The sequence below is a fragment of the Monopterus albus genome, unplaced genomic scaffold (genome assembly GCF_001952655.1).
Source record: "Monopterus albus unplaced genomic scaffold, M_albus_1.0 scaffold35.1, whole genome shotgun sequence".
Lineage (NCBI taxonomy): Eukaryota > Metazoa > Chordata > Actinopteri > Synbranchiformes > Synbranchidae > Monopterus > Monopterus albus.
Window position 1 is genome coordinate 127,065 of NW_018127915.1, and position 19,663 is coordinate 146,727.

Consider the following 19,663-nt stretch of genomic DNA (forward strand, 5'->3'; position numbering starts at 1 on the left):
TTCCTGCTGTGTCCCCAGCGAGGGAATAAAAACACTGGTTACCTCCAGTCCCCAAATCCAATAAACCCAGCACAGTCTCCCAGTCTTCAGCTACACTGTTTAACTACAGGGTCTTTACTTTTGAAAGCGGAGCAGGAAGGCACAGATATGTGGTTACCTACAGTAATACAGAACATGAGAGGGATGAAAGAGTGAGAGGGTTTGGGGAAAACAGAAAAAGGGGTCTCCAGAGACAAAACAGAGAGCACAAAGATAAAGCTAAGGGATCGATGGGAGTAAAATGTGTGAGAGAGACTAAAAGTGACAGATAAACTGGAGGGGGGGAAAGGGAAAGATGTCCAGGAGCGACAGAGTGAGAGAGGTGTCGATAAGCACAAACAGAAAAAGATGTTTTTATCTTCATGTTGATTTAATCTGTATTATTAGAGGGAAGATGTAGACAGGCCTGTCCTGGCTGTGCCATGATTAAAGACAGAAGGTGACACCGCGGCCAAGTTAGTGTTGTTTTTGTTTGTTTGCTTTCTTTATTAAGGCTGTGATTAATTCAGCTCGATGTAGAGAAAGCAGTCTGACAGCATGCATGCACATTCACAATGTGTCTAAGTGACAAATGAGGTCATTTGTCACTGCCTTTCAAAATGATCTATCTGAGTGTTTTCTGATGTGACAGGCCTCTCAGGAGGACAGCTACAAAACTGGCTGTTTGGCAGCACTTTGTTTTGCACAAACACCAAGCGCGTTCTCGGTCAGTCACGTCTGTGGTCGAGGATTGGCAGCCGCTTGATAATGGTCCAGTCAACCTCAAAAGAAGCAAACTTGACCACCTCTGTAGTTTTGTGGTGTTAAAACAATGTTGTGATGCTTCGGACAGAGGCACGTCATTACTGTCTGCAGTAGATGGTTTGTTACACTGGACTGTCTCAAAATGCAGCTGGACTGTACGTTCTTGAAGACTCTTGTCTGAATGTGTTTTTCATTTCTGACTAACTTGTGAAATGCCTCAAAAGTCTAAAGCAGGTCCAGCTGCCTTGACTTCTATCCTGGATGAATCTTCACAGACCTAAACATTGATGATTGTTTGCCACAACAGAGAACATCCAGGAAAATGATGGCGACCACTTTGGTTCAGTGATGTCCTTGACATCTCCCTCTGTTCCTTTTCACAGATACTGAGAACCTGTTTAAAGGTCAGGTCATCCCCTTACTGCATATGGCTGCCCAGTGAGATTGAATGTAGATTACTTATTGATTGATAATGAATCCTGAGAATTGAATACAGGTTGTTTTAGTCCATGGTTTCATACTTTCTACTGTTTGGAATCGAACCCTTATTCTATTTCTGTGCACTCATAAATAAATAAAGTGAAAATGATGAAAGATGCACTCATGCCAGCAACAAGCTCATCACGAACCCAAAACTACAGTTTAGATGCTTAATATTTATTCTTGACAGATTTTAACTTGTGACAGCTGCAGTTCTTTACTATAACTTTTAAACAAAGGGAGTTTACAGCTGTTTAGCAGGCAGTGTTCATGTCTCTCTGTTCTAGCCCCAACGTTTGTATCGCCTCTACTCCTTCATCAGTCTATTCCAGCCTGTTTATCAGTGAAAGAGCCATTTACATTCCAGCCAGGTCTGCTTTCCTCCTACTTTAGTGCAAATGAGTGTGATAAATCTAAAGAGAGCGTATATGCTGCATACATATTGTGGTAGAAAGGCAGCAAACCAGATGCTCACAGCCAGCTCAGGCACAACATGTGACAAAAGTTTCTTATCATAGCACGACAAGAGTAGACACTGGGTCTTTAAAGATCCAACAACACTGTTGCAGTTTTGCTGGAAAACACAGGATGATGGAAGAGAATGACAAGCAACAAAGGCTCAAATCACATTTTATCATACACAGGTTTTCTTCACCAACCACTTGTAGCTGCTGGCAAATGAACACAAACATACATGTACGGTGCACTAGGTAACAGTTTCAAGGGAATTTAGATGTTAAAAAGAATCTTTGGGTCTTTTGCTGAAAACTTGTTACAGGTTTTCCATCAAAATTTACTTCAAACATTCATAATGCAGTACAGTTTAAGATTTACTGGGATAATTTGCTTGTGTGACTGCAGATACATCAGCTACAAACAACGTTAAACATCTGTATGCAGATCACTAAAATGTAAACCTCTATTTGACATTGTGTCACTTCAAAGCCACTGAAAATCACAGGCTTTATGAGCTCTATATTCCCTGTGCATTAGTTCTGGAGCTGTTATTATGGCTACTCCAGCTGTGGTGACCATATATGACCTAGTTTCAGAAATGGGGCAGGAGGAACAGAAGGAGAAGAGATGGGGACACTGCTTGAGTTTGTTTTGACTCTCACTTCACCCTTAATGGTCAAAAATTAGTTAATGGAGCTTTAACAAAAATGGTTTTGTTACTAAACCAAACTCCAGACAGGAGTCTGGGTGTGAACTCATGCTCTATGCTCACTGTTCTCACAGCCGTTGATAAATGTAGTTCATTTGTAAATGCAAAAAGAATCATCATGTTAAAGTGAAGGCAGTTGTCAGTATAAAGTGCACAATCCAAAACAAAATGCTTTTTGTAGTCTACAGTAATGCAGCTGTCACCTGCCTCTCTGTCTCGCTCGCTGACTTTCCCCCTTCTCAGGCAGTGGAAGATGCTTAAATAAAGATCTCAAAAGGCACTTTCTCTGTGTTGACAGCTGTCCAACACTTCTAAGAGCTTTGCAGGAAACCAAGCAGAGCAGCTAGCACCCTGCATCACACGCAAAACACCACAAATACTCAGAAGGACCAAACTGGCACAGGCATTTGTGTGTGTTAACGTGACGCATTTTGTCTTAAAATGTTGTCAACCCTCACTCTGATCTCTGTCCTTGTTGGAGTGAATGCGATGTGTGTCACTGTGTTTTTGATTATTTATCTCATGTGTCTGGTGTTTAACAGAAAGTTAAATGATCAGCCCAACTCGATAACATCGTCCTTTCCTCATTCGTTGTTTTTTTTCGGTTGCCAACTATCGACTCCTAAAGGGAACCTGTGGAGTTCTTGACCCAGAGTAGCACCAAGGAGCGGTGTTCTCAGGGCGCACATCCTGTTACAGTGCACATACGTAAGACATGCAGTAACATCCTAACAAAGCCAGTGAAGAAGTACGTACAGTGTTTTAATCACAAACTCAAATGTAGTTATAATTATTGTTTTTAATATTAAATACACACGTGTCAATAAATAACGACAGACAAGCAGCACGCCTGTGTTTACTTACTGGGGCTGCAAAATGATTCAGTCCAGCTTCTGATGTGTGTGTGTGCGTGTGCGCAGGTGCTGCACCTTCATCAGCATCTGTATTCATTTACATATGTACATCAGCACTCAGCATATAATAAACCACTTTCCTCTGTCTTTATCCCTCCAGCTCTCCCCCTCCATCTCTCTCTAAATGATGAGCATCCCAGCAGCCCAGCTCATGCTGTGATATCTCTAGCCATTAAGTAGATTTATGACCCTTCTTCTCCCTCAGAGCTATAGGGACCTTTCTAAGACTCCCAATCAATACTCATTCTCCCTGCATACGGTATATGCCTGCCTAACCTGTTTTCATGCGAGAGCGCACCTGGAAAGGAGATGAGCAAAGTACACATATGCATGGAAACATACATTTTAATGCAGTTCAACCACAAACCAAATTAAGAATTTTAAAGACTTGCAACAAGCTGGTAGACTATAATGTTAGCAGCAATAGAGGAGATAATGAAGGAGGCACAGGAGAGAAGAAGAGTGATTCAAAAAACTTGATTCTTTAATTAATACATTTTTGAAAGCCATCTGTGCGATGGTGCACCAGGCTGTAAAACACGAGCCAGCTCCAAAACAAAGCCTGTTCCCAGTGCACAGGCACGTTTGGAATTTCATATCACTTATGTTTAGTGTTTTCGCAGATCAAACAAACTGAAGTTGACTCTACGAAGGAGAACTGTGCATGTTTTGTAGCGACTGACGGCAAAAAACAGCAGTTTTCACCTGCTGTGGGTGTTTTAAAATAAAGCAATGTGAGGCAATTTGAAGGCATATGTCACGTTAGAAGGAGAAAAAGGAGAGATTCATCTCTGACGACACTTAAAAACAATAATAGGATAAAAGAAAAACTAGATTACACCTATCGAGCTGTGTCATAAAGCAGGGCGTCACAGACATGAGCATTTAGATGGGGCCAATCTAATATGTTCTTCCAAAGCTTAGGGGCTGCAGCTGCTAAGGTACAGCCACCCCTACATTTTTCTTTGATTTAGGAACAAGAAGTGCAGGATCAGCAGATCTAAGAGGTCTGGCTGGACAGGGAGACACTAAACCATTTAGTGCTTAAAATCCATCAGTAGGATTTTAAACTGGATCCTGATGCAAAAAGGTAACCAGACAGAGAAGATGGCGTACGCACTCTTTTATAGGTCCAAGCGAGAAAATGTGCTGCAGCATTTTGAACAAGTTGAAGGCGATTCAACAACATTACAGTAGTCTAGACAACTCAAAATAAAAACATGGATAAGCTTTTCCAGATCATTTCTAGAGAGAAATGGTTTGACCCTTAACAGAGGCCTTAAGTGAAAAAAGCTTGACCTGACCATGAAATTAATTTGTAGTATTTCACTTAATTTAGGGGATTTATGAAAGACAGATTAAAAAATAATGGTCAAAACTGATGCAGCAGTGCCTGAAAGAATTCAATTCCAGACACACTACATTTCCCATAATGCGTCTGGATTGCGTCTCTTACTAGACCCTCCATACCTGGTAAATTGTCATACCCTGTATTTACATTTTGTGAGGTTTCCCGCTATAAGGCAAGGGGGCTTTAAAAGGCCCCTGCTATACAGCTAATTATACAAGTAATGCTCCTAAAATAAATAGATTTTCATTTTAAAAAACTGGTGGAATGCCCCTTTAAAACCTATTTAGGTATTGACTAGAGATCTTCACGGGTCCCATCCTTCTGCTCCTTTCCACTGACCAACAGTTGATGCATTTTGGATGGGGTGTAATTATCCTCAGGTCTAGCTGTTCTCAGGTCCCCTTTAGGTCAGGTTGTTCATTTTTTAAAACTTCTACGTGCTGGGGTTAGGTAGGTGCTATGTACAGCTCAACAGCACACATACTGGAGAGAAGGAGCTGGAGGGAGTGGAGGTGAGGAGAGGAGAGGCCAATAGAGGAAAAAAAAAGAGAATGGGAGATGAAGAAAGAAGGATGGAAGCCAATGTGAGAAATAGAAGGATGATGTCTAGCATTGAAAACAAAAACAGGCAAATTAGAGAAGAAAACAAATGGGAGGCATGACAAAAAGTGAGAGAGAGAGTGACTGAGAAAAATAGAAAGCTTGGGAATGGCAGAAAGTTAGATTAACTGGGGAAAGAGATTGGTTAATTGGCTTTTTATCAAAAGGGAGAACTGAACAAGTTCATTTTTCATACCATCACTTCATTAATCTCTCACCATTGTTCTCCACCTCCCCTGGAATGTCTGTTCCAATTGTTTTTATATCGGCTTTTAAACTGATTCATGATTATTTCTGCCGGTCTTATTCAATATTTAGGAAAAAGAGAGAAAACTGGAAAAGACACGAGAGAGGCAGATGTGCCAAAGCAGAAAAAAAAACGTATGTCGCTAATAGACATCAGAAGAAGGAAAAAAAAATCAAAAGGTGTAACAAACTGATTCGAGCCATGGAATAATGGTTTAAAACCAAAGACGGATGCGGGACGAGCAGACAGAGCTCTCTCCTGGATGAGTTTGTTAAACTGTTGTAAATGGTGTCTTTCAGAATTCAAGATTGTAAAATGCAGACAAAGGAAACCTAAGAGGGAAAGAAGTGTGTGGAGGATGAATGCAGTCAGACATCAGGGGTGAACGGCACTAGTCAAATGGGATATTTTAACATTTGAGTATGAAAGATGGTAAAGAAGAAGGCACAGACGGAGGATGAGACACACACACACACACACACACACACGGAGGCAGGTGTGTGTGGATGGAATTAGAAGTAGTCAGGCCTGACAGGGTGATTGATCGGCCATTGATGCCAACCACCCTGTAGACACACACTCACTCAGTGGAAGGGAAAAGCCAAGATCAGGCTTATTGTACATGTGTGCGAGTTGTTTGTCCATTACTTTATTACACTGCACTGTCACAGTGTCCTCGCACACTCCGTAGGTGTGTGTCTGTGTGCAAATGTCATGACACACTACATATTGTGCACAGCGTTGATGTCTGTGCGCAGGCAGAACTTGGAGCTGAATGTGCGGTGAAGGGAGAATCGGTGCCTGTGTCATGAGCTAAACACAGGTTGACTTCTGTTGTGTTGCACTGCAAAGCTTTTTGTAGTGCTGCTTTGTGTTGCGCTGCATTGCATCAAATGTATTGTACTGCGTCAAACAGGGCAGCACCAAGTTGTTTGGTTTTAACTGTGAGAGCAGCACAGCTACAGCTGGTCACACAAGGTTGATCTGTCTGTGGAGATAACAGGCCACAGGAGCGAGAAAATAACGTACACAGCGTTGTTGTACTGTAGGCGTACGAACAAGACGCACGCGACAGAAATATTCACAAATTCAACCTCTGGTGTTAATGTTTTGTCTGATATAAAACACAGTACCGGGTTCATTAGTGTTGACAACATGCAGCATTAAAGGAATAATTCGTTTTTTAATACTTGATAGTTTTGGGAAGCAGGAGCCTATTTGCTTTCCTGCCAAGAGTCACTCACTCCTTACGTCCACTGGAAATGTTTCAGCAGCTGCATTTCTAATGTAGTCCAGAGTTTTTGCTGACATTTTGTTTGCAGCTCATTTCGAGGCTTTGTGGTTACACTTGAATATGACGCCCCTTTAAGCCCGTAGAGCTTGATTTACCTACACCATAGGTACCGCGTGGTCTTGTACCCTACGCCGTAGCCTGACGTGCTCCACAGTGGCGACGCAGACTGTGACAGCTCTGATTGGTTGCATCACATTTCTTTGTTCATGTCTCTCAGTAGCCAGACAAGGATGGAAAGTCCCCCTCATCCAGCTGGTTCAGTGGTCATACACACCAAGTCCACTCGTATCTGTGCTGCAGTAATTTCAGTAAAAGTAACTCCACTGTGTTCAGTTTCAGTCACAACTCAGTGACATAGAAACCAACTAGCATTCTGGCAGTGTAATGTCAGAGCAGCACAAATATAAATGGTCACTACACCGTAGGCCACGTGCTGTGTGTAGACTCAGTGCCGGACCATAAATCTTAAGTCTAATAGCAGCACAGTTCCTATCAATGACCTGTATTTTTGTTCATTTTGTGAACTGAGATCGTGATAATTATTTTATCTGCAGCACACCACCTTGGCAAGGAGTAACCTATATTTCACAGTAGATCTGACATCTAACAACAGTAGCATAGAACTGTGTAAATGAGAAGAGCTATGCTGTGAATTCAGCTGCATTAAAACTGAAGAACACACAGAGAACAGGATGGGCCTTGTGGGGTTTTTCTCTCCATGTCTCTCTGTCACCAAGTACAAACAGGGAAAACTAGTTCTGTTGTGCATTTGTTAAGACAAAATCAAATTAAATGGAGTATTAAAATCTGATTTTTACATAAATTGTTGCTAAATACAAGCATTTATATACATTGAATTTCACACGTGACCTGGCATGCAAGGAGCACATCTCATATCTGTACGATAAATCTGAAATTTACAGCTTTTTGGCTTAGTTTGAAGATTAGAAATGGTTTTGCATTTAGGTTTGGGACAAGACTAAGCTTATTGCCTGCAATGTGGTAATTCTCCTTTGGACTATGTACAGGTAAGCAGCTAAGAAAAATGTCAAATGATTCAAAAATGAGATTTAATTCAGGCTGGTGATCCAAATAGTCTGTAGGTAACAAAGCCAGCATCTCTAAAGCTCACTCTTAAACAGGTTACACCTCCCCAAACAACAAAAAATATAAATGGGTCTGACCTGATGTGAAAACCTGAATCAAAGATCAGTAGGTGGTAGTCTAGCACCAGGCTCCTGAGTGTCTAATCAAGCTGCTCGCATGTCCATTGATGGTTCACATCTCAGGCTGACCAGCTGCATCCCCTTAGCCACAAATAGCATCCATCTGGGAGCCGCAGAGCTGCTCATGTAAACTGTAAACTGCATTCAGTAATAAGCAGAGTGAAGATTTGCGAAATCTGTGCACCTCACCTCCCTTAGCACAGCAAGCTGCACCCAGGACGCGTGACATGCTAGCGCCATGTGCCGGTGCCTGTGCCTGTCATTCAAGGTCACTGAACTCCACAGTTCAACATTTACTAGAGCAGGTCACAGTGCACAGATGCAAGAGTGCTGTAATTCTCTGACCATGGCACATTCACAGTACATGACATGTACAGGTGATGTGCTGGGTGCACGCTTGCATGATGAAGGGCCTGATGGTTGAGATCTGGGTGAAAAGGCTCTTCTGCACTATTCACTGTTGGTCCCCACCATAAAGTTAAATAATGGTTATGTAGTTCACAGCTGGATAAAAACAAATGTATTCTGATCTGTTTGATGGAGACCTGACGTCTCCTACAGACATCAGCTGTTCAGACAGAGGTTATCTAATTAAATAGATCAATATTGAATGGATCTGTGTGATGATAGATGATGGCAAGATCAGACTGAAGTGAGTTCCTGCACAGGACTTCACCGATGATGTCAAACGACGGCTTTTGTGTAGATGTATTCATGCATGAGTTAAGTGTGCAAAACACAAAATGTTGGAGAACAAATCCCTTGAGGAGAATGAATGTTTGTGTGTGTTTCCAGAATAAAAATGGCCCAAAATAATGAGAGCAGTGAGTCACAGGTTGACATATGGTATTTTCTGTCACGTCATCTTAAGCAACACCACAGCCTCGGCACTGAGATGCTGCCAGCGACTGGTTACTGTGGCTTCCAGCAGACTGGCTGTGATTTTTATTTATTTTTATTAAAATTCACTTGCAGCAAAAACCTGTGAATCAAATTCACCAAGAATAGTTTTTATTTTTTTGTTTGTTTGTTTTATCGTCACGGTGACAGTTTCAGAAATTTTCAAATGGAGATGAGACAAGCGCAAGAAATAGTGACAATGATGACAGTGCGACAACTTTACTAAAGGTGACTTCATTTGAAAAGTTCTCCTTCAAAAACAGGATTACAAACTGTTTCACAGTCACACAGAAAAATATAAATAGCATTTGAAAAATATACATTTAAAATTTATAGCTAATCCAACTAGAACTGCGGTTGTATGCTGTACAACTTAGCAGAAAAACCACTTGTACACACGTCCGTGGGATAATATCTACCAAAAACTACAGAAGTGACCTCTGGGAACAATTTATTTGATTAGCACGTCAAGTTTTTATTTTGTCTCGTCTCCCATCTGCTGACATGGAGGAGGTGGGATTTATGACCTATACTGCGACCAGCCACCAGGGGGCGATCAAGTTTTGGTGGCTTCCCTTCTGGGGGTTCATTGTTTTTACAATCAATGATGTAAACACACACAACAAGAGACTGTATAAACACAAAGAGGCCCTGGCATGGCAGCCATGCCAAGGGACATTATTTGGCAGCTGTCAGCTCTAATAGGAGCATAGCAGGGTGGGAGACAGATCCAGACTCTGTACCAAGCCAAGGGTGCACTGTCTGGCAGCTACAGCCATATCTGTGTGTGTGTGCGTGCATGCACGAGTACTTGGATGTTTATGTGTCAGAGGGACTGGGTGGATCAGACCCCCTCTGAGACATGTTACCACTTGTGGCATTGCAGTGTCTGTTTACCCTACTACCTGTGTGTGTGTGTGTGTGTGTGTGTGTGTGTGTGTGTGTGTTGCCTCCTGTCAGCAGTGGTGTGATAACGTGTAGCAAATCACTGAAGACGAGAGACTTTGAGTAGCTAGCTCTGTCATTTCATAGCACCACCAGATGGAGGGGGAGAGATGGACCGAAACTTGCACAGCACCCACACACACACGTGAACGCTGAGTCTTTCTCTCTCTGCCTTTTGTCCTACTCATTTGCTTTCAGGTTCAAACCGCCCATTCATAGGCAGTAGCTTTGGAACAGTCACTATGAACTTCACTTTAACTTGTATAACAATCAGACTGCTAAGAGGAGCCGCTCACTGAAACAAATATCAACGAATATTATTAGCATTGTCCTAAACATGAAAACAAAATACTCGAGCACAAGATGTGATATTCAGTAAGTAGGTGGAAAATCCGATCATTTGGTCACAGGCCACAATGGTTTTGGGGCTTTTCAAATTTCTAATTAATAGTGAAATATGAAAGAGAGGATGGAGAGAAAACAGCCTCCACATGGTCATAAACTCACATACATCCCTCTGCCTCGCTTCCCTGCACATTTTGAAATTCACTTTACCTGCCCTGGAGGATTTTTGTGAAATCACTGGTAACCACACACACAGCCACGCAATTCCCACTCGCTGCATCCTCTCTAAATTATCACCCTTGAGAAATAAAGTGAGTCACTTTTGTGCAGCATCAGTTAACTCCCTCTAGGCACAACTGTAGGTAAGAGAGCGGCTGCTGTGTGTGTGTGTGTGTGTGTGAACAGGATCTGTGTTTTGTGTAGGTTGGTTGGGTGGCACAACTGTAGCTGACAAGCAGCATCACACACAGCTATATGTAACCGCTGTTTGAAAACAGCAGGGTTGTATCTCCGTACTAGGTTACGAGCCCCTGGAATCATCTGTGGTGGGGGGGGCCTTGTAATATAAATGAACCTGCTGTGACAGTGAGGAGTGATTTAGTTACAAACTGCTGTGTTAAAGACCCAGGGGAGTAAATGTGTTTGTGTGTGTTTGAAGAACAGCACTGAATGTCTTATTACATGACCATGGGGTGTTTTTCTCACTTTGTTTATTTTTTATTTTTATCACAAAATGCTCTTTGACAATTGAAAACAGCAGTGCACAGGCTGTTACACAACCAAGCCACTGCAAGATTGTGAAACACAATCTGTGTGGATGCAGTGACCCAACCATGGCACAGATATTTACCCTCTTCTCAGGAATACTTCCTCCAAAATGTAATTCTATCTCGATCTACTTGCTATACTGACATTGCAGTGGCAGCTTTACCAACATGCACGTGAAAGAATGATCCTGGACTCATACTCACAAAATGTCATAACAACAAAAACAACACATGCTTACGTGGGTTTATAAAAGCGATCTTTACTGAACACTGTGGCGGAGCAGTGTTCAAAAGTCACCGTGGAGGGAATGAATAACAGTTTTCTCTGTTTTCAGACAGTTGATGTGTCAGACTTATTATTTTAGGAAAACAATACTGTGCTGAACAAATACTGTAAGTGCCAGTTGCTAATAAAGGCAAGGAATATAAACCGCAGAGGGGGGTTGACTTCCTGTGGCCTACTTCAATGACTCACATGGTAAATTTAGTATAATGTACTTTTCTACAGCACTAATTCCATCAGCACAGCAGCAGAGTCATGTTCTGCTCTCTAAACAAAAATGTTTTCATACTTGAATTCTGATAATTATTTTCTTTGTTGCTTTCATAATCTTTGACACACTAACAAAACTTGCTTCATTCAGCTTAGGTGCTCACACAGTTGGAAAAATGACAGCTACAAAAACACTTAGGCACTGCAGCTCAGGATTTCTATGGCAGGGAAAACCCTGAAACATACTTAAAGAAATTTATTTAAAACAGCAGTTTTAGCAGCTTTATCTTTCTCCCCTAATTTAGTCTGTTTAAAAACTGGAGGGCAGAACAGTAAAGACATTGCTGAAATGTCACAGTCTAATCAATCGCCATGTTTCACCCCTCAGAAGGTTTGTGCTGTGTGAATATCAGCGGTTTTCAGTGGTTTCAACTGTTTTTACCTATAAATGTCTAAATGGTCACTAATTGCACCAAAACTCTCCCATGAAGGTCGATGCTGCCGACTCAATTTGAGGCAATGACCATCATATTAAACTGCTTCACTGGAAAATACTGAATGTGTTGCTCCATGGCTGTGGCATTTTCAAGTGGATATGTTTTGTCATATCAAATTCTGGGGGAGAAGTTCAGTGTTTTGTTTTTTTTTGTTTGTTTGTTTTTTTTTTTTTTACTCTGCAGTGTTTAGCATGTGTCAGTCACGACCCGGCTGAGTATGTGGTGCTTTAAGCCAGTCAGACTGTGAGAAGATGATTCTTTGGAGTTTTCTAGAAGTTCCACCAAAGCTCATGGGAATAAAACCCTCCGCTGCAGCATTTCTGTTTGAGAGTGTACATTATTCAGTTCACATGCCTTACAGTATATATACTATAATAGTTGTGTATATAATTGGCATTTTTATTTTTACTGAAAATGAGCCTTGGCCTTGTGTATATATACAATCAACAAAACAACAGTTCAGCAAATTTAACATTAGGGAGTTTTTCCATATGAGGTAACTGGACGTCATCGAGGTTCCTTCTCTACTACTTCTCACAGACAAGTTTTCCTCTTTGTCTACAGTCAATGGCCCTTTAAGTCAGACAGCCTGCCACGTTTCTCACTGACTGAACCGGTGATGTCTCCAACATCTTTTTAACATTTTTGGAAAAACCTCAACAACACAAACTAATCACATGTATCACTTTAGAATGAACTAGGCATGGCAGCTTGTCTTTGTCACTTGTGTGGCTCTTCTGCATGTGCTGTCCTCATTTATTCATAGGTAACTGTACTAGAGGTTTGAAGTGCAGCGTGTCACCATGCTTCTTCCTCCCTTATCATGAAAGAGCCAGATTTCCCTCTGCATATAAACTGGGTGAATGCTATTCTCATCTGGAGTTTAGTATTTGAATTTCTCCCCCACTGAAGTGGTGCAGATTTGCATTTTAGACACTTGGCTGTGCCTTTGCCTCGTGCAGCTCAGTGTAACGCTAAATAAGTTGTGCGGTTACTTACTCTGCAGACAGCTAAGAGTTCATGTGACCCCAGCAGCATCCAGGGGGGTGGGGGGCTGGTTGTGGACTCTGATGTCCTCATATCATTTTCAGGAGTACTAATATTGCAGTTGGAATAGTTTATATGAGTTTCCTGAGGGAGGAGAAGAAAAATGAGGGATGAGGAGCTGAGAATGCTAAAGGAGGAGGAAGAGAGGCAAAAGTAGAGGGGGAAATTAGAAACTGGGCCAAAAGGTGAGAGGCAGACCAGACACAACAACGGGAGAGCACATGGGAAGCAGAATCAGAGGACTGAAACAGAGGGTTGAGGAAGAAATACAGGGAGAGATGATGAAGAAGGGAAGAGATAACAGATGCAGAAATTTGTGAAAACAAAACAGATGTGGTTAAAAAGACAACAGTTCCGGAGAGACAGACAGTGTAAAGCACAAGTCCTCAAAAATAGGGCTGTTAAACATTCTGAAGTCACAGAGCTGGAGGAGGAGGTGACAGACTGATGGAGATACAGTAGCTGGATTTATTACCATTGAGAGCTGGGGAAGAGGGGTGGAGACAAATGAAGTCACAGAATGGAAGTGGACAGATATTAATGAGAGGAGTGAAAGAAAATGGATTGGCTAGCAAGCAGAAAATGCAAAGGCCAATTTAAATGCCAGTGTAAAATGTGTGTTTCTGTAACAACATACAGTCCACATTGTACGTATTGTGTTTGCCTGGAGCCGAATACATAAACAGTGTTTGGAAAAGCACAAATAGCAGCTTTTTACAATTATTTATTTCATACAAACATGGATTATTTTTTTAACTGGTAGGAAACAGCCTAATAGCTGGTGTCCCTCATTATTGTGAGCACTAAGGGTATTTGTGCACCGCCTGCACAGACTGGAAAGGAGCAATATGCAACTGTTTGCATGGGGTAGGTTGTACTTATGGCAAGTAAACTGATTTTTATGCATAAAACTGGTGGAGGTACCCTTTAATATATTGGCATTACTTAGATGGAATCATACACGTGAGGTCAAGTATGATGTTTTATATCGTGACCTAGAATATGCCAGTTTATTTTGTCCCTTCATTTGGGAACTAATCACACCAATCACACCAATGCAAAAAGAAACCTTTCTTTCTCACTGGTACATAGTCCTCTGTGCCTGTTGCAGGGCTGCTGTGTTGGACTGCGTTATACTCCACTGATGTTTTGGTGCTTACTGCTCTCATGACCACAGGCGATCATTTCACAGCGGGCTGTATAAAAAGACGACTGCTTTACTGTTTCAACAGCGAAATTAACGGTGCGGAAATATCAGTGAGTCTCTTGAGAGCGGCTTTGGGGTCACAGCTAATTTGTTGACTGTGTTGCTATAATTTTCTTGTCAGTGGTGACATGTTGGTGGTCAGCCTTGTCTTGTTTTCAGTCTTATACGTGTCAGCAAAACACTGGAAACTATAAAACCAATTAAAATGTTAGGGTTAGAAATGACCGTATGAGATGGACTTGGACAGTTTAAATTACCAGGCTGAGAAGTTAGAAATGACAGTATGAGATGTACTTGGACAGTTTAAATTACCAGGCTGAAATCATCATTTGAGCATCGTTTGTCTTCAACCATCTTTCTCAGAATATACAGGAAAATGCATCCACTTGACAGCATTGATCACTTCTGTGAGAAAAGCTCATTCCAACATAACACAATAAGTTAACATTTATAAAAGACTGCCAGGTAAACAAGCCATTATAAACATCTGGATGCACAGGAAATACATTACAGTAACTTGAGGAAGCCTCCAAGCGAAGGTGCCTCTGCTTCCCTTATTCCCTTACTATGCTAGTTTAGTTTTCTGATGTTTAACAGCAGCCTGTGCGGCCTGACGTGACTTCTTTCTGGTTAGAAAGCATATGGAGCTTTCAGTTGTATCCCCCTCAGCCCTGTCTGATGAACTCAATCACCCCATCATCAACACCGCATGGTTTTCAATCATTTTTCCATTCTCAGAGGAAGATTTTACTGGTCAAAGGTTGTTTTTCTACAGCTCGGGAAACAAACAATGTGATTCTCATTTCAGCATCATTTTCATTTCTATTTTGTCTGATGTGTTTCTGATATGTTTCTCCTGAAATCCACATAAGTGCGATGCCTCGCTAAACTCTACTCTGTGTTAATAATGGCTCATTTTTTCTCCTTTGGAGAAGAAAATGAGCAATGCTAAAGCAACCATGGAACAATACATTTCAGACTACACATATACCGACATGTTTCTATATTGTGGGCAGCACTGGGTTGGTAGGAAGTGGCGACAGAGTTCATCAATCTGTAGCCACATCCTTTTGGTTTGGTAGAGCCACCAGAAGCACCGTGCCACCAGCAGGACGACAAAAAAAGCAACAAGAGCAGTTATACTTAGGGTGGCAGGTACAAATAACTACACAGGACTAATCAAATACAGTACAGGGTGAAATAATAAACAGGTACACTGCTGCAACACACAACAAAAAGAAATATAATACGTGAACATGAATGCTGGAAGAACTTTGAGTCTTCCCAGCGGAGCATGCTGGGAAATCAGATAAAGAGAATGCTGGAAAAAGCCATTAGGTTTGGGTGAGAGTTCAGTGAGTGCTTGTAGTTTTCGCCCTCTAAGGGCTTAGCATGAGATGCTTAGGCTGAGTTCAGAGACAGCTCTGATTTCTCTGCCTCAGATCACAAAGAGGCACAAAGTTCAGGAAACCTGAGAATTATTTTAGAGCTTGATGAGATCTCCTTTGAAACTTAAAAAGAGACTAATTTGGGATTTTGTCTTTTTGTTTTGGAGGGGAATAAGAGAGACGGGAGCAATAAGCCTGAGTCTCATTTTGGTTTCACACAGACCTCATAGTTGTCTAAGAGAAATTTAGTAAATAAAATGTTTATAAATTTTCTTTTCCTCTGGGTTAGTTTAGCAAACTCTTCAATAAAGTGTCAGTTCATTTGTTTTAGCTGTCTAGTAGCTGTTTGTCCAGTACTTGTAGCTATTAACTTCGCTAAGTGAGAATCACTGAGCAAAACATTCTGTAACATCGAAGTAAAATAAAATTGCTACTTTTAGCTAATTTATTTAAACTGTTTAACCCTTACTTTTAGCTAATAATTCATTAGCTTTAGCTAGCCGATTTAACCATTTAGCTAACTATTCCCACCAGATGGGTTTGCTTTTAGTTAACTGGTCCAGTAATTTCTTTTAACCTTGCTAAGTGAGAATCACTGAGCAAAACATTCTGTAACATCGAAGTAAAATAAAATTGGCAAATTACTTTGTATCTGATACAAAACACAGACTAAACCCCTGTCTGGTAAATGTGCACGTCAGGCTGCTTCCTGCCTGTGTGCCAGTTTGGAGGAGGCTTCTGAACTTCCTCAAAGGCATCAAACAATGAAAGATGGCAAGAGCGGAAGTTGTTTCATTTTTTAAAACGATTGATGCTCCCAGCTGGCAAACATCGACCCTTTCCATCCCTGGTTCCTGAAGTGTTTTCTGTTTGGGTTTGCTTTTTATAGATTTGAACACTGTTTTAAACTTGTTTATCCTCGGGTAGAGTTACAGAGATGAAGGCTGTTTGGATTTTTTTGAATAATGGATTTTCATATTCCATTTGCATGAATGTGCTTCTTTCTCACTGTGACTCAACTCCTTCCCCTTCGCATCTCCATTCAGACCTTTGTCTCAGAAGCTGCTGACAGACACTTTTCCTCCTCCCTTTGTGTGGATCAGTACACTTGTGAGGGCTTGTAAGTTTTTTGTCCAGTGTTCAGGTTGTATGCAGGACGATTTAATAAAGTGTGTAAATTTGTGTGATTTCTCCTCCTTCAAGGACTCTGACGGAGCTTCTGAAGCAGCCAGGAGAGGCAGGAGTGGTGGATGGAGCCGGGGTTCATCATCCCATAGGAACCAACGGCATCTCGGCCAGGGCACTACGCGCCAACAACAGTCAGTCCTAAATATGTGTATTTGTGTATCTGTACACATTGGCACATGAGTTTGCGTGCAAGCAGACGGAGTACATGTGTAATTAGTGACAATACTGGCTCAACAAAAGTATCACAAATCTACAAATTGTGCAGTCAGAGGTTCAGTGGAAAAATAAGTTGTTCTTCAGCACCACTGTTTACAGTATTTCAACCATTTTTTCATTATTTGAGCTCATTTTCTGAGTGGTTTATTCACACACATGCAAGTCATAAGCAAATCCCAAGTTACTGTGGTGAGAATCAAGCAAGTCGAGTCCCTACTATAAGTCAAGCAAGTCACAAGTCAACAGTCTGACGATCTGATAATGTTATGGGAATATCATGCATTTAAGTAAAGCCTTCACAAATGTGCTCTGATTATTAATTGTGCGTTTGTAGGATATAAGATAACCCTTAGCTATTAAATTAAAAAGGCACATCTATCATGACCATCAAACTGTTCTCAGTGAAATGCGTGATCAACACAAAGCCAGGTCTAACAGCTTAAACTTAACTTTGATTTTCTAGCTAATGTTCAACCAGACAGTAGGTTGGGTAACGTACACATTCACATACAAACCTTTCTTTGTGAGTTCTGTAGCGACGGATGACGTTGAATGTTGTAGTGTTTGTGTCGCTGATTTTTATGCTGCAGACTGTTTTTGCATACCATTGTTCTAGAAATCACCCAGTTGTGTTTCAGAAACAAAATATAACTTCTTGGTATTTAGAAAAATTTCAAGTCACAGCAAGTCAAGTTTCAAGTCATGAATATCATGTCAGTGGTATTTAGAAAAATGCAAATTTTTGTTAAAAAATTGAAGTAATTTCAAGTCTAGTTTCAAGTCATGAATATCATGTCAGTTTTTTACCAGTATTCTCAAGTCCTCCAATTAGTCTGACTTAAGTCTGACTCGAGTGAAGTCATGTGACTCAAGTCCCCCAGTTATTCACAATTTGTTTTTCTCAGCTTTTAAGTTTTTATCATTTACTTTTAGCCAGTTGTTTATACACCACTGCTAACTAGTTATAGCTGGCTCAATCTGCTTTGTAGTAATAGTAATTTCTATGTGCTCAAATGAGTTGAACTACTCCACAGTCCTTCCATAAACCCCAAACTTCCAAATGCAGAAGCATTGTTCTAGGTACAAGTATGCCCTGCCTGGGGCTCACTGTCTTAGAGCAACTCTCCATATCAAGAGCAGCTCAGAAACAAGGGGGTGAATTAATTGAGAGGACTGGGACAAAGCTTTAATATCTGCTGTAACACACAGTCATTCCCTCAAATGGTCTCACAAACACACACAACACATCACTACTGAGCTCAGGGGACAGTGAAGACTTAATTCCACACACACAAATGGCACAGACTTAGAAATGCACATCAGCATTGACTTTTCCACACTAGTTTATGTCTCCTCACACACTCACAGAGGTCACTTTCTGTTGCCGTCTCTCTGTCTTACACATAAACACACAAGCGCAAGTGTCATCATGGGCGAGGAGGCACAGGGACAGTCAGGTCATATTTAATTAAGACGCAATTAGCTGTGTTCCAGCTCCAAACCCACAGAGGAAACATTGTGACCCATCTGTCTCCCGCCTTCACTTGAGACACACACACATGACTGCTTATTATCACCTTGCAATTCTTCAGCAGATTGAGATGCAAATTAGTGGACATATTTCCTGAGGACTTATTTGTAACAAGAGTGGCGACATGTTTTTAAAGGACAAGAGTCTTTGCTTATCCTCATGCACAGCAGGAAAACTGGTAGCTTAGCATTTTGGTCCAGTTGTTTTCTAGTGTCCAGGCTGACCTGTATCACTCTGTAGTACTTGCATCACTTGTGGTCAGTTACTGATCAATTACCATGGCTCAAAAAAACACCTTCCAATAAAATACCAAATGTTCCATATGCTTTGCTTCATATACAAATTATTATAGTTAAAAAGGTTTTTCATTTCACACCGTCACAAATGCACACACTTACACATGCAAAATTTAACCACACGTACTGACAAAAGGAAAATGCTGAGGCTCATCTCTTTACTTTCATCTTCCTGTCGCTGCAGTAAACAGGTTTTTGGCCTCTTTCTCACCCTGTGCTGTGCTGCCTAGGACTTCCCCTCACTCCTTCCTTTACTTCCCCTGCTGTAATATCCCCCCTTTCACCTCCTCAGCTTTGTTTTTTCCATATTCTTTAACATCATTATCTAAATAGCCTTATGTATGTATGTATGTATGTATGGAAGGATTTTTTTGGTTGTTCATATTGTGTGTGTGTGTGTGTGTGTGTGTGTGTGTGTGTGTGTGTGTGTGTGTGAAATATGGGATAAACAAGGCAGGAAGGAGGACATGCTCGTCTGGGAGATGAATGGGGGTGCAGGGTAACGTTAGTTAGGGCAGTGGGATGAAGCCTCCTGATTGTGCTGTGTCAGCCGTCTACACATAATCACCTCTTAATTAAACACATTTAATCCTCCAGGCTACAGAGAGAGAGAGGGACAGGGTTGAAGGGGAGTGAAAGACAAAGAGAGAGACAAGGAGATAAGACAATAACTGCATATAAATGTGGACAAAACGTTTATCACACCCCAGGTGAAAGAACATTTCAGCGTGGGTTGGTGCTTGCACAAAACTATTCTTTATCTATCTAAAAGAATTTGTAGGG

At 41.2% G+C, this 19,663-nt stretch overlaps 1 protein-coding gene across 4 annotated transcripts in view; it reads left to right on the forward strand.

Annotated features, from left to right (window-relative positions):
* The window catches only part of LOC109958933 (protein shisa-9), an 83,617-nt gene that overhangs the window by 29,452 nt on the left and 34,502 nt on the right, over positions 1 to 19,663 (forward strand). For all 4 annotated transcript variants that reach the window (XM_020597915.1, XM_020597918.1, XM_020597916.1 and 1 more), the window contains exon 3: positions 16,853 to 16,968. In XM_020597915.1, the coding sequence (XP_020453571.1) occupies positions 16,853 to 16,968 (116 nt within the window). The remainder of the gene's footprint in view (positions 1 to 16,852; positions 16,969 to 19,663) is intronic.